The sequence below is a fragment of the Microcaecilia unicolor genome, chromosome 11 (assembly GCF_901765095.1).
Source record: "Microcaecilia unicolor chromosome 11, aMicUni1.1, whole genome shotgun sequence".
NCBI lineage: Eukaryota > Metazoa > Chordata > Amphibia > Gymnophiona > Siphonopidae > Microcaecilia > Microcaecilia unicolor.
Genome location: NC_044041.1, coordinates 104,428,596 through 104,444,772, shown reverse-complemented (window position 1 = coordinate 104,444,772; position 16,177 = coordinate 104,428,596). Strand labels below are relative to the sequence as shown.

The 16,177-nt window shown below is 47.2% G+C and overlaps 1 protein-coding gene across 1 annotated transcript in view; it reads right to left on the bottom strand.

The window, feature by feature from the left end:
- Nucleotides 1-15,861, bottom strand: part of LOC115480497 (ras-related protein Rab-11B-like) — a 45,545-nt gene extending 29,684 nt beyond the window's left edge. The window contains exon 1 of the mRNA XM_030219213.1: nucleotides 15,724-15,861. Within this exon, the coding sequence (XP_030075073.1) occupies nucleotides 15,724-15,763 (40 nt within the window). The 5' untranslated portion in view covers nucleotides 15,764-15,861. The remainder of the gene's footprint in view (nucleotides 1-15,723) is intronic.
- Between the last annotated feature and the right edge of the window lie 316 nt (nucleotides 15,862-16,177).

Here is a 16,177-nt window from a genome sequence, read left to right as displayed (position 1 = left end):
GCCTTAACACAAGAGGTTATATCATTATGTTAGATGAAACTGAATTGTCAAAACTATTCCCACTATTCCCTCATCTTTTAGAAATAAAACTTTAATTAGAAAAAAAGTATCCCTACTGAGGTGCCATCTGCTTTAGAATCTTGGGCAGCGAGTATGTGTGTGTGTGTGTGTGGGGGGGGGGGGGGGGATATTGTATGTGGAGTAAACATGAAATGGAATGAAGTCATCAGGCTCCATCTGTTTTTCTAAAACCTGAAGGCTGACCTTCAGCTAAATAAATTAAGCTAGCCTATGAGAAGTCTACGAATACTGTCAGCCCCTTCTCAAAAGTCCGCAATCCGCTGCTGGATTCTATTCTCCAGGTCGGAGGCACGCAGCCATGAGAGTCTGCGCATCACCACACCTTGAGCAGCGGCCCTGGACGCAACATCAAAGGTATCATATACCCCTCTGGCCAGGAATTTTCTGCACGCCTTCAGCTGCCTGACCACCTCCTGAAACGGCTTGGCTTGCTCAGAAGGGAGCTTGTCCACCAAGCCCGCCAACTGCCGCACATTGTTCCGCATGTGGATGCTCGTGTAGAGCTGGTAAGACTGAATCTTGGCCACGAGCATAGAAGAATGGTAGGCCTTCCTCCCAAAGGAGTCTGGTTCTAGAGTCCTTGCCCGGGGGCGCCGAAGCATGCTCCCTAGAACTCTTAGCCTTCTTTAGGGCCAGATCCACCACACCAGAGTCGTGAGGCAACTGAGTGCGCATCAGCTCTGGGTCCCCATGGATCCGGTACTGGGATTCGATCTTCTTGGGAATGTGGGGATTAGTTAGAGGCTTGGTCCAGTTCGCCAGCAATGTCTTTTTTAGGACATAATGCATGGGTACTGTGGACGCTTCCTTAGGTGGAGAAGGATAGTCCAAGAGCTCAAACATCTCAGCCCTGGGCTCATCCTCCACAACCACCAGGAAGGGGATGGCCGTAGACATCTCCCGGACAAAGGCCGCGAAAGACAGACTCTCGGGAGGAGAAAGCTGCCTTTCAGGGGAGGGAGTGGGATCAGAAGGAAGGCCATCAGGCTCCTCGTCAGAGAAATATCTGATGTCCTCCTCCTCCTCCCACGAGGCCTCACCATCGGTATCAGACACAAGTTCATGAACCTGCGTCTGAAGCCGTGCCCGACTCGACTCCGTGGAAACACGGCCACGGTGGGAGCGCTGAGAGGTAGACTCCCTCGCCAGCACCGGCGAAGCTCCCTCCACTGACGTCGTCAGGGAGTCTTCCTGGGAGGCGGCCGCAGCCGGATGTCGGAGACCTCACCCCGGGCAAAGGGCTAGCTGTCGCCTCGCTCGACGGTACCGGTGGCGCAAGCACCCCCGGTACCGGAGGAGAAGGCCGCAACAGCTCTCCCAGAATCTCTGGAAGAACGGCCCGGAGACTCTCGTGCAGAGCGGCTGTGGAGAAAGACTGGGAAGCCGATGCAGGCATCAAGGTCAGAGTCTGTTCCGGGCGTGGAAGCGGTTCCGGGCTGTCCAAGGTGGAGCGCATCGACACCTCCTGAACAGAGGGTGAGCGATCCTCCTGGTGCCGATGCCTACTGGGTGCCGACTCCCTCGGCGACCCAGAGCTCTCGGTACCGAGGCGGGAAGGAGACCGGTGTCGATGCTTCTTTGATTTCTTCAAACGAAGCATGTCACCGGAGCTTCCCGGTACCGACGAGGAGGACGTAGAATCCAACCGTCTCTTTCTCGAGGCCGAAGAAGGTCGGTCTCGGGGGGGGGGGGGGGGGGGGGGGGGGGGGGGAGGGGCTGTACCGCAGGAGCCCTCAGGGCAGGAGGAGACCCACCCGAAGGCTCACCGCCACCAGCAGGGGAATGGACAGCCCTCACCTGCACTCCAGTCGAAGCACCACCGTCCGACGACATCAGCAACTGCGGAGGTCCCGGTACTACCGACGTCGACACAGCCTTCCGATGTCTCGGTACCGACGATGCAGAGGGTCGAAGCCTTGATGCCGTCGATGCCGAGGTCGAAGACTGTGATGCTGTCGATGTCGATGCGTCCTGTGCTGTTGTCGACGAACAGCCCGAGAACAACACTTTCCACTGGGCCAATCTCGCTACCTGAGTCCTCTTTTGTAAAAGAGCACAAAGACTGCAGGCCTAAGGGCGGTGCCCAGCCCCCAGACACTGAAGACACGAAGCGAGCCTATCAGTGAGCGAGATTACCCGGGCGCACTTCTTGAAGCCGCTGGGAGACTTCGATGACATGGGCGGAAAAATCACGCCGGCGAAATCAAAATTCGCGATGATGACGAAAGGCACAAAAATAAGGGAGAGAAAACCCGTACCGAGGCCAAAAAGGCCTATCCCGAAAGCGAAAGGAAACTTACGCTGGGGGAAAAGCTGGACACACGGGAAGGGACAAAGACCAAAGGTCTCTCTTTTTTTTTTTTTTGCGAAATCGCGAAGACGCGTGAGGGTCAACTTGAGGGGCACGAAACAGCGGCAAAACACGACCGTCCCGAGCGCGGACAAAAGAAGACTGACGAACACGAGCCAGTTCGGGCGGGAAGACGGCCGCGCATGCGCAGTGCGCATGGGCGCGCGAGAGCTAGCAAAGGCCTTTGCTAGTGAAGTTTCCGATTGGAGGGGGCTGCCGTGGACATCACCCATCAGTGAGAACAAGCACCCTGCTTGTCCTCGGAGAAAAAGGAAACCACCTCAGGAAGAAAAACCATGTGAATTAACACTGAATCCTCCGAGGAGACAGGGATTCCAACAAGACAGGGCCTGCAGCTCTGAAACCTTCTAGACTGACAAAATAGCCAACAGGAAGACCGTTTTCAGTGTGAAGTCCTTAATCAAGGCCAACTTCAGGGGCACTCAACAGGAGATTCAGTACTAAATTCAGATCCAAAGAGGGAAGACAGACAGATAGGCAGGATGATGCAAATGAGTGACCCTCCTTCAAAAATCTGGTGATGCCCCCATGAGCATCATAGGGAAAGAACTAGGATTTTACCCCAGAAACAAGAAAGGGCTTTCTATGGCGAAAGGGAGAGCTGACCACACCAGCTCTTGAAAACCTTCCAAACCTGGACATCCAAGTTTATTTAAAATTTTCTACCCCACCCTATGGCAGCCTTCAGAGCGGTTTAAAATCCAATACATAGAAAGAGTAAAACAGAATAGACATTAGACTAATGACAGAGTTGAGGTAGAGATATTGGGGTAGAACTACAATAATGATAGGCAAGATCATAGAGACACAAAAGGAGGGGATGCTCTGTAAGATCAGTGAATACCCTGGATGTAATAAATGTCAGAAGAAAGCAGATAGGTTTTAAGGTCAACCTTAAACTTTGCTAGGGATGGTTGCCTGGGAAGTGGAAAACTTGCAGGCTTTGAGTAGGGTGGAGTCACTGTGGGTGTAAATCCTTTCCTTTGTACATGCTGCCTCTCAAGGGCCAAACCATAAGCCACTAGGAATCTGGACCCTCCATGACCCCTGGCACCAGCCTGTGCAACCCCTACTATCTGCTGAAAGTAGAGAAATTACTGGAGTTTTCCCAATGAGCACCAGCCCTCCTTATAACTGTGATGTCCCACTAGATAAGATCAGTTTCTCTACCTTCATCTGCTGTTCAGGATGGTACAGCCCAGATGCTAAGAAAACACTTTCAATTTCAGGTTGGATGGTAGGCAAATATCACACTAAACCTTCATGTCAACATCAAACATTTACTCATTTTTGAGTTTATAAGGAGCAATGAGCTAGGACGTTAAACCCCTACAGCTTGTCATATAAAACCAATATATATTCAAATTCTGGTGTTATCTCAGTAACAGCAACCAAAAAAAAAATCCCTTCATGGCCAGATACTGTGAAGTAACATGAAATCTTACAAATGTACTTCTCAAACTATGTAGCAACCAATGGACTGCCGACCTGCAATATTTCCTGCTGGGGTTGGTGGTAGTAGTCATCATTGGGAGTAGTGGAGAAGCATAAACAGTGACCACTTTGGTGGTTTCCTGATTCATTTTCCACTCTGTATATATTCCCGGAGTTGGTACTGTCCTCTCCGGAACCTGTAAGCCACATTGAGCCTACTGCTATGCGGGAAAACGTGGGATACAAATGTAATAAATAATTTTTTCTTCTCTGTGATCCTGACTTGAAGGCATAGATGATTAATGAAGGCACAAGCTTTCTGTTTAAGCCAATTTTTTGGTGACACAAGAACCACTCGTCTAGAGGGATACTAATGAATATGCACATTTATTCACTCCATTTTAGATACAGGAATAAAATTCACACCCATATACTATTTGGTATTATGATACTATCATCCATTTCCATCTCTAACAAACAAGTCCCAATATCTCATTTATAAGCAGTAATTCCTATTCTAATTGAGATACAGCCAGCAAAAATTGGCTATGACACCAGACTATTTTCCTACAAAAGCCTTCTTTCCAAGAGCAAAGAACGTATCTAGAAATTGCCTGCTTTGCTCCCTCCTTATTTCAATAAACTCAAAGGTTCAACTGTTAAGTATTGTGAAAACTTAAAATTATTAAATACAGCATATGATACTTACAACATAACAGCACAACTTACTTTAAAAAAAATCCAGGAACTGGTGGGTTGTATCCGCCTACCAGCAGGTGGAGATAGAGAACACTGAAGAGACAGCAGTGACCCTGGACGCCCAGCTCCTTATCACCTCAGTATAGGTTGCATCCCCAGAGCAGAGGATAAGGATAAAGTATTGAAACAAGAACACTCCTCACAACTATGTGGCAACAGCCGAACACATAACTTGAACGACAGAAAAATAACAATTCCAGTAACTCTTTTTCTTTCTTCCCCTTTATGTTGTTATCTTAATCTCCAAAATCAGATTTCCTATCTGAAGAAAAAAATGTGCGGCTTGAATACAGGGTAGGGATCCTGTATTCATCTGCTGTGACTAAAGGAAAGAAAATGATCAGGTAAGACCTAATTTTACCTTCCTTAGCAGCAGATGAATCCAGGAACTGGTGGGATGTAACAAAGAAATCCCATAATTAGGATGGGAAGCCGCAGCCCCAAAAAGCGCATCTTCCCGCGCTGCAACGTGAAATCTGCAGTGCTTAATAAAGAATGGTGAGAAGCCCAAGTTGCCGCCCAACAAATGTCATCCGGAGAAAGGACCCCCGTTTCAGCCCAAGAAGTAGCCTGAGCATGAGTCGAATGGGCACGCAAGGCGTCCGGAGGAATCTGACCATTTAAATGGTCGGTTTGGAAGCAGGAAAACCTCGTCTAAGGCCTGACGAAAAGATGATCCGAACACCAAAAGTCATTCGCCATCTGAAGATACCGGAGGAGGACACGACGAACATCCAACAGTCTTAGAAGAGAAAAATTCTGCGGAAATTCTGACCTCCAGAAGGAAGAAAAAGTGGCTGATTCAAATAGAAAGCTGACACAACTTAAGGCAAAAAAGATGGAACAGTCCTCAGAAAAACATTGCAGAAAATGTTCCCTACAGGACAGTGCCTGCAGTTCATAAATTCGACGCACTGGCCACCAAATACACTGTCTTTAGAGTGATATCTTTATCATAGGCCAAACGCAAGGGTTCAAACGGCAGGCCCTGCAATGCACTGAGCACAAGATTCCACTTCTAGGCAGAACACGGATGTCGTATCGGAGGCCTAAGGTGAAGAGCTCCTTTCAAAAAACGATTAACATCAGCGTGAGCCGCCAGAGAAGAGCCGGACACTCGACCACGGAAACAGGCAAGAGCTGCGACTTGAATCCGAAGGGAATTATAAGCCAAACCCTTCTGCAACCCTTCCTGTAAAAATGCCAAAATCTGAGAAATAGAAGACTTAAGGGGAGACCAACCCCGCTCTGCATACCAAGCGTCAAACATGCGCCACACTCTGGCATAAGCTGTAGTAGTGGAATGCTTCCGAGCGCGAAGTAAAGTAGCAATGAGTGAGTCAGCATAACCCTTCTTCCTCAATCTTGCCCTCTCAAGAGCCAAGCCGTAAGACCAAAGCGGGAGAGATCCTCCATCTGAACTGGGCCTTGATGGAGAAGTCCGAAAAGAACTGACAGCCGAAACAGAGGCTCCAACAGAAGATGAACTAAGTCCGTATACCACAGACGACATGGCCAATTTGGGGCTACCAAAACCACCGGACCACGATGAAATCTGATCCGACGTAGAAGACACCTGATTAAAGGCCATAGCGGGAAGACATAACGACGACGTGCTTCCGGTCAAGGCTGTAACAGAGCGTCTAGGCCTGCAGAGCCGACCTCCTTTCTTCTGCTGAAGAACTTGGGAACTTTGGCATTGGATTTGGTTGCCATCAGATCCATTACCGGCGAGCCACACTTTTGGCAGATCAACAGAAATGCTTCCATCGCCAATTCCCCTCCTGTTGGGATCGAAACAAACAAACAACTGGGTGGACTGTCTGAAGGCCTTTGTCCTCTCCATATAAAGGCCAATGCTCTCTTGCAGTCCAAGGTATGCAAACTGCTTTCGCCAGGTCGAGTATGAGGACGTGGAAAAAATGTTGGCAAGACGATTGACTGGTTCAGACAAAACTCCGACACCACCTTTGGCAGGAACTTAGGGTGCGTGCGGAGGACTACTCTGTTGTGATGAAACTTGATATAAGGTACACGCACTACCAAGGCCTGAAGCTCACTGACTCTACGAGCTGAAGTAACAGCCATCAAGAAAACGACCTTCCAAGTCAAGTACTTCAGATGGCAGGAATTCAGTGGTTCAAAAGGAGCTTTCATCAGCTGGGTGAGAACGACGTTGAGATCCCATGACACTGGTGGAAGTTTGACCGGGGGCTTTGACAAAAGCAAACCTCTCATGAAGCAAACAACTAAAGGCTGTCCAGAGATAGGCTTACCCTCTACACGTTGATGATAAGCACTAATCGCACTAAGGTGAACTCTTATGGAGTTGGTCCTGAGACCAGACTCTGACAAGTGAAGAAGATATTCAAGCAGAGTCTGTGTAGGACAAGAAAAGAGGATCTAGGACCTTGCTGTCACACCAGACGGCAAACCTCCTCCTTTTGAAAGAATAACACCTTTCGTTTAATCTTTTCTGGAAGCAAGCAAGACTCGGGAGACACCCTCTGAAAGACCCAAGGAGGTGAATTCTAAGCTCTCAACATCCAGGCCGTGAGAGCCAGAGACTGGAGGTTGGGATGTAGAAGCGACCCCTTGTTCTGAGTGATGAAGGTTGGAAAGCACTCCAATCTCCACGGTTCTTCGGAGGACAACTCCAGAAGAAGAGGGAACCAAATCTGACGCAGCCAGAAGGGTGAAATCAGGATCATGGTTCCTCAGTCTTGCTTGAGTTTCAGCAAAGTCTTCCCTACTAGAGGTATGGGAGGATACACATACAGAAGGCCTGTCCCCCAATGTAGGAGAAAGGCATCTGACGCTAGTCTGTTGTGGGCCTGAAGCCTGGAACAGAACTGAGGGACCTTGTGATTGATCTGAGTGGCAAAAAGATCCACCGAGGGGGTGCCCCACGCTCGGAAGATCTTGCGAATTACACCCACGTTCAGTGACCACTCGTGAGGTTGCATTATCCTGCTCAACCTGTCGGCAAGACTGTTGTTTACGCCTGCCAGGTAAGTGGCTTGGAGAAACATGCTGTGACGGTGAGCCCAAAGCCACAGAGGGCAAAATCCGGTGCCCCCCTGCTTGTTGGTGTAAAACATGGCAACCTGATCGGCTGTCTGAATTAAGATTACTTGGTTGGTCAGCCGATCTCCGAAAGCCTTTAGAGAGTTCCAGATCACTCTTAATTCCAGGAGATTGATCTGCAGACCTGTTTCCTGAAAGGACCAGGCTCCTTGAGTGTGGAGCCCATCTACATGAGCTCCCCACCCCAGGAGAGATGCATCCGTCGTCAGCACTTTTTGTGGCTAAGGAACTTGGAATGGTCGCCCCATGGTCAAATTGGATCAAATCGTCCACCACTGAAGAGAATTCTGAAAGTCAGTGGACAGTTGGATTACATCCTCTAGATCCCCCGCAGCTTGAAACCACTGGGAAGCTAGGGTCCATTGAGCTGATCTCATGTAGATGTGCCATGGGCGTTACATGAACTGTGGAGGCCATGTGCCCCAGAAGTCTCAACATCTGCCAAGCCGTGACCTGCTGAGACACTTGAACCATGGACACCACGAACAGAAGGTTGTCTGCCCTTGCCTCGGGGAGATAAGCTCGAGTTGTCTGAGTGTTCAGCAGAGCTCCAATGAATTCCAGTTTTTGGACTGGGGTGAGATGGGATTTGGGATAATTTATGACGAACCCCAGTAGCTCCAGCACCTGAATAATCATTCGCATGGACTCCAGAGCACCTTCCTTCGAGGTGCTCTTCATTAGCCAATTGTCGAGATAAGGAAACACATGGCACTCCCAGTCTGCGTAGCAACGCTGCGACTACAGCTAAGCATTTTGTAAACACTCTGGGCGCAGATGCCAGGCCAAAAGGCAGTACATGGTACTGAAAGTACTGTGTTCCCAGCCGAAATCGAAGATACTTCCTGTGAGCTGGGAGTATCGAAATGTATGTGTAAGCATCCTTTAATTCCAGAAAGCATAGCCAATCGTTTTTCTGAATCATGGGAAGAAGGGTGCCTAGGGAAACCATCCTGAACTTTTCTTGGATAAGAAATTTGTTCAGGGACCCATCGCCCCGTTTTCTTTTGCACAAGGAAGTACCTGGAAGAGAATCCCAGCCCCTCTTCCCCTGGTGGAACGGGTTCGACCGCTTGGGCCTGTAGAAGGGTGGAGAGTTCCTCTGCAAGTACCTGCTTGTGCTGGGAGCTGTAGGACTGAGCTCCCGGTGGGCAATTTGGAGGCTTGGATTCCAGACTGAGGGTGTATCCTAAACGAACAATTTGAAGAACCCACCGGTCGGAGGTTGTTAAGAGGCCACCTTTGGTGAAAAAGCATTAACCTCTCCCCAACCGGCAAGTCGTCCGGTACGGACACGTTTACTGAGGCTATGCTGAACTGGAGCCAGTCAAAAGCCCGTCCCTTGCTTTTGCTGGGGAGCCGCAATGGCCTTAGGTGCACGCTGTTGACGAGAAGAGTACTCTGGGACTGAGCCTGGGCAGGCTGCCGAGAAGCAGGAGTGTACCTACGCCTAGCATAGGAATAGGGAGCACTCCTCTTCTCTACAAAAAACCTCCTAGATGAGGAGGTAGTAGCAGAAGACATCAATGTGCTTCTTGATCTGGTCAACTAGTTCCTCTACTTTCTCACCAAAAAGGTTACCCCCCGGCAAGGAACATCCGCCATCTGCTGCTGGACCGAATGATCCAGGTCAGAGACACAGCCATGAGAGTCTGTGCATCACTATACGTTCGGCAGCGATCCTGGATGCTACATCAAAAGTGTCGAACGTACCCCTGGCCAGAAATTTTCGGCACGCCTTCTGCTGCCTTATCACCTGGCAAAAAGGCTCGGCCTGCTCCGGGAGTGCATCAACCAAGCTGGACAGTTGCCTCACCGAGTTCCACAAGTGGACGCTCATGAAGAGCTGGTATGTCTGGATCTTGGCAGCGAGCATAGCGGCCTGATGTGTCTTCCTCCCAAAAGAGTCCAAGGTTCTAGATTCTCTGCCTGGGGGGCGCTGAGGCATAGTCCCTAGTGCTCTTGGCTATTTTGAGGGAGGAGTCCACCACCATGGACTTCCTTCAGTACATTATGCAAAGGAGTCGTTGTAGCCTCTCTAGGCAGAGAAGGATAATCCAGGACCTCGAGCATCTCAGCCCTGGGCTCATCCTCAACCTCCATAGGGAATAGCCACAGCCATTTCCTGGACAAAGGAGGTAAAGGACAGACACTCCGGTGGAGAAAGTCTCCTTTCTGGTGGAGGGGAAGGTTCAGAAGGCATCCCATAGGACTCGTCAGAAGAAAACTACCTGGGATCTTCCTCTTCCTCCCACGAATGCTCATCTTCAGTATCGGACAAGACATCTCTCAGAGCAGTTCGAAACTGAGCCTGCCTCGACGCCGAGAAGCAACGTCCACGATGGCAGAGCCGAGAAGTCGACGCCCGCCTGGACTGTGGTGAAGCATCTTCCACCGACATCGAATGGGAGTCGACCTGGGTGGCAGCTGACACCGATGCTGCAGGCGGCACCGAAGTCGGAGACTCACCACAAGTGAAGGGCCAGATGCCGCTGCAGCAGACAGTACGGAAGGCACAAGCACCCTCGACACCGAAGCAGACTGGTGCAGCAATCCTTCCAGAAGCAGGGCCCTGATGCGCTTGTCAAGAGCCGCCGTTGGACAAGGCTGCTGGTGGCAGAATCTGTCTAAGCTCGGGAGCAGGCACCGGGCTGCCAGAAGATCGACGCATTGGCACCTCCTGAATAGACGGGGAGCGATCCTCTCAGCGCCAACGCTTCTCGGGTTCCGATTTCCTCGATGCCTTGGAGCTCCCGGCACCGTGTGTCAAAGGAGAACGATGATGGTGCTTCTTCACCTTCACTCGACGCCCGTCAAGACTCCTCGGTACCGAGGACGTGGAATATTCACGCCTCCTCGGGGCCAGGTCTGACGAAGGTCGGTACCGGGGGACCTGCATAACAAGAGGCCTCAAGGCAGGTGGAGACCCACTCGATGCCTCACTGCTCCCAGCGAGAACTAGTCTTTCAGCAGCCATTACCTCCGCTCCAGACATCGATGCTTCCCTCGATGTCAAAGGACAGGACCGAGCCCCAAAAAGCTTTTCTCGTTGGCTTCTCGAGACGCTTGGGTCCGTTTCTTCATACGAAGACACAGACTACAAGCGGCTGGGCTATGGTCGGGCCCAAGGCACTGGATACACCAGGTGTGGGTATCAGTACCTGAGATGGTCTGGTTGTACCGAGTACAACGTTTGAAGCTCCTGGGTGTCTTTGATAACATGGAAAGAAAAACGGCTTCTGAGAAATCAAAAGATGCAATTGTGCCTGTTAACCGAAAAAAGCACAAAAAAAAAAAAAAAAAATGAAGAGGATAACCTGGCCACGTCAAAAATACAAAGGAAACTTAAAAAGGTGAACAAATGTAAAAGACACTAAGAAGCATATTTTCAAAGAAACCTATGGAACTTTGGAAGGCTATGTGCTTTGAAAATATGCCTCTAAGGGAACTTTTTTTTTTTAACCGACAAATGTAAAAGAAAATAAATAAATAATTAAGAAGACTCTTCCTGGGCCTGAAAGGAGCAGAGATCAAAACCTACCACACCTCAACGCGGAAAAAAGAAAAATGAGGGAAGGTGCTCATGTGATGGGCGGGAAATCAGTCCACGCATGCGCGGTGTGTGCTGCACATGCGCCAGAAGGTGCTGGTAAAACGTTTTTTTAAAAAATATTTTGCTTGCAAAATGCCGATTCCTGGGCCGACGCAGACGTCGACTCACATGTGAGAACAAGCAGCCTGCTTGTCCTTGGAGAATACAGGTAATGATTAGCTACAGTGCCTTGCGAAAGTCTTCATATCCTTGTTTAATTTTCACAATCTGTTGTCTAAAAAAGAATTCAAAATGCACTGAAGAGCTTGTTTCACTTATCTATAAAACATACTTTACACTTTCAATTTGAAAGAACAATTATACAAATATTAAAAAGTAATTAAGAAACCAAAAAGTTTTGATTGCATGTTTTCAGTGTCACAGCAAACCCAAATTAACATCAGGTTTCCTAACTGTCTTAACGAGGCTCAAATCTAACTTAGAATTAATAGTCCACATGGCCAGTGAGCAAGTACAAAGCAGATTATACTGAAACTAAATTCATAACAACAAAAACTCAAATAAAACTGTGTACAAATTGTAACTCACAAACGAGCATGACATTCCTAATAACTACTCCAAACAAATCATACTACCACCTACCCTTCTGCTGTCCACAATCTGCAAAAACCATACACATTTCAGTTTCTTTCCACATGACAGGTAATTAGCCTCAATTTTTAGATCCAAATAAGCCTCCCTGTATCCAGTCACGATTGCTGAGATGACTAGAGTACTGCTGAATGAAGAATTAAGCTGTTCTTGCTGTATGAGTGAATCAAAAACAAAGTTTAAATGTGCTGACCATATAGCTGTCCAAAGAATTCTGGATAGATAAAATCATCCAAAATTTCAATGTGTCTGAATCTCCCCTAGGGCAGTGTTTCCTAAGTCAGTCATGGTGTTCCCCCCCAGTCAGGTTTTAAGGATATCCACAATGAATATGCATGAAAGATTTATATACAATGGAGGCAGTGTATGCAAATTAATCTCATGTATATTCGTTGTGGATATCCTGAAAACCTGCCTGGCAAGGGAGTACTCCAGGACTGACTTGGGAAACTGTCCTTCAGTATCCATTAGCTAGTCTAGTTTTCAGGATATCCACAACAAATATGCAGGAAAGATTTGCATGCAGGAGAGGCAGAGCCACATTGAGCCTGCAAATAGGTGGGAAAATGTGGGATACAAATGCAACAAATAATAATAATATTGTGGATATTCTGAAAATGTTGCTGCTTAGGGTGACCTGCTTGAAAAACACTGCCAAGTCCATCATTCTAAGGTGGAAATAGCTTTGACATCAAGACACTGCCTTGATCAGGTCATCCCTCCAAAGTCAGAAGCTGTGAATTACAGAAACCTCTAAGGTCTTAATGAGACTGGAAAAGTGCTGACTTAAAACTATTTCAAAAATGTGACCTTGTATGTGAAGTTGGCAAAAAGGAAACCACTGCTGAAGAAAAGCCACATGATGTGCCTCAGTTTTGTAAAAACACTCATCAAGGGACATTGCACACACATGAGGTGGTTTTGTAGGTTACAAGACAAAAGTTGAACTTTCTGATCTACTACTACTACTTAACATTTCTAGAGCGCTACTAGGGCCCCTAATTCTATCTAGAAAGCTGAGCACCTAAGCTTCCAATTAGTGGGCAAATTTGCACATGAAACTTACAAAATAAGAGGTCAGTTGCATATGTAACTTAATTATCAGCTAATTGACTGCAGCCAATTAACTATAATTGATGTTAACTGGCACTAATTGGCAATTACACCATTTTACAGAATGTGGAATGGCCTCCCAGTGGAGGTGGTGAAGACAGACTATCTGAATTCAAGAACATGTGGGACAAGCATCTGGGATCTCTTAGGGAGAGGAAGAGATAGTAGATGGTGAGGATGGGCAGACTCAATGGGCCATGTGGCCTTTATCTGCAGTCATGTTTCTAGCTCAAATTCCAGAGTGCATGACTCCACTAGGAGGTGAGGACCTAGGATGAACATGAGCAGGTCAGGGGTGTGTCAAGCAGTTATGCACACGGGTTACAGAATACTAGAATTTATGCGCCAAACTGCCTACAATTAGGTGCAAACATTCATACCAATCAGTGAGCTAGTGTAAGCACTTAAGTTAGAATATTCTGTAATGGCAGTTGTCCACACAAACTGCCGTTACAGAATTTGCACTTAGCGCACAACATCTCAGCATCTATCTTTAGGCAATCTATAGAGAATGACCCCCATGTCATGTGTGGTGTAAAACACAGCACATCACTTTGCCAATATTATTCCTACAGTAAAGCACAGTAGTTGCAGAATTATGTTGTGGAGATAGTGTTCAAGCTGCTGCATACTGACAGAAAGATGGATGGTGTAAAGTACAGGCAGATCCTGGGAAAAAAAAAAACACACCACCCTATTCCAGTCTACCACAGATCTGGAAGAAAAAAAAAGGCTCATTTTCCTGCAAAAAAGGTTAGTAAGCAGAAAGCAAAAAAAACAATTGAATGGTTCAGCAGGAAAAATCTGATTGTACAAGTGGTTCAGTCAAAGCCCAGACCTGAAGCCAATAGAAAAACTTGTCGTAAAACTTGACTGCAATCCACAAACTATTTTGCTCAGTATAGGCAAAACCTACACCATCCTGCTATACAAAGTTGACAAGTGCTTATCATAAGTAACTCATGGATGTTATCACCACAAAAAGGGAATCCACAATGTACTGAAGCAAGGTTATGATGACTTATACAATACAATCAAGATTCCGATTTCCCATTCTTTTTGGCTACTAAATTGTTCTTTTGAAAGTGTATCGTGTAGATCAGTGAAACAAAATTCCTACTTAAATGCATCTGAATTGTATTTTTAGACAACAAAATGGGAAAAAACATACAAGGGTATTAAGATTTTTTTGCAATGCACTATTTCTATAAAATGTCAACTCAAAAATGTCAATTCATAAAGTTATTAGTACCTAAACGTGGCAATCTCGCAATTACCTGTGTGGCGAGCATACTGTAAAAAAAAAAATGACAAACATAACTGTAGTAAATACAGTTCATGATTAACACTACTAACACATTAATCATGTGGTGTATGTATGACTGATGTCCCCCGTGTACAAAAAGGAACTACCTAAAGTGTTTCCCCCCAAAACAGCCACTATAAGACTGATCTGTGGCCTGTAGTTAAGTCTGCTGCTTGAAATGTCATTGATTTTAACACATTTGGCTACTATGCTGGCTAAATACAAGAATGTTCAAGACAAAATTATCCTTATTAACAATAGAGTAGTAACATCTGAGAACCAGGAAAGGCCAGGGTCCAAATCCCAACGCTCCCCATGATCTTTGGCAATTCACTAAAGGCACTGAGGATGTGCTGTAAGAGCCTACCAAAACCTGGGCACATGAACACTAGCATAACCAGATACTGGTGTTCTTAACATATACCTCTACCTGTTACTCCACCCATAGACCTGGCATAACTGCAGGTACATAAATGTGGCAGGGTCATGTATAGCGTACAGTATTCTGTATGTAAGTAACTGTGAGCTCTGCCCCTGAACTGCCCATGTATATGCTTTCTTGCATTTATGCACTATGTAAGTTACACACTTATACAGAATACAACTTGGTGCCCAAGGGCACATAAATGCATGCACCTACAGAACTACCCTTCACACCTTCCATTGCTTTAAATACAAACGTTTTCTTTAAGCCCACTGGGGACAGGAAAATACCCACTATAGTTGCATGAAAGTTACCTTGAACCACTGGGAGACAGGCATGAGCTAAAGTTAAAGCACCCTAGCCCTGAAATCATACGAAGTTTTTTTTTATTTTAAATACGCCAGCATTATGCAAGAAAAATTTGAATAACTGTTTTTTCAGTTACTAGCTAAGAAATGACCGATTAGTGCTGACACCCGAATTTGTTTATTTTTCCTTTTTAATTTAATACATCCTTTAGATTGTAAGCTCTTTGAGCAGGGCCTGTCCTTTTATGTTAAACTGTACAGCGCTGCGTAACCCTAGCAGCGCTTTAGAAATGTTAAGTAGTAGTAGTAGTAACATGGACTAACAAGACTACCATACTACTTTATCCATGGTTTAGAGAATAATAAAAGAGTATCATCAGACTGCTACCAGCTCTGATCTCAGGATATAATCGATCTACTGTTTGATAGCATTGGGAAACACCTATAACACGAGCTTCCTCTTCTACGGACGCCCAGCATTATCTGTGACGTCATCGCGGCGCTTATGACATCACATCGACAAACCAGGTAAGCAGAGGAAGGGAAAGGGCAAGGCTCATCGACCAGGCCCTAGGGAGTACAATCGGGTAAGGCAACAGCCAGGCCCTACACGCCACCTCACTCATGTGACCTTACCTTTAAATAGATAGTCGTACTCGTCGTCCCGTGTGCCCATGGTGGCGGCGCAGCTTCGCTCCCTGCCTCGTCAACGAGCCTAAAACAGAAACAACGGCCGCAGCAAAGTCGGCGGCAAACTGGTCTCGGCCGTCGTGGGCGGAGCACTCAGGCTTTGGGGCGAGTTCGGCGGCCAATCAGAGGCGGTTGAATGAGGAAGGTGAAGAGAGCGAATTGCAAAAGGGCGTTGGGGGCGATTGATAGGGCTATGGACCAATTACGTTTGTAAAAAGGAGGAGATGAGGCGGTCTCTCTCGGAGTAACGGTCTGGTCTGGGAGGGAGGCGGAGGGAGTATAGTAGCAAGTCAAGTCCTGTCTGTGGCTTAGGGGTCTGGAGAGTTGGAGGTTGCTGGCTTGAAAATCTCAGTATTATTAGGAATATCCTGCAGACTTGATCATTGGGGCAGTGGTTCTC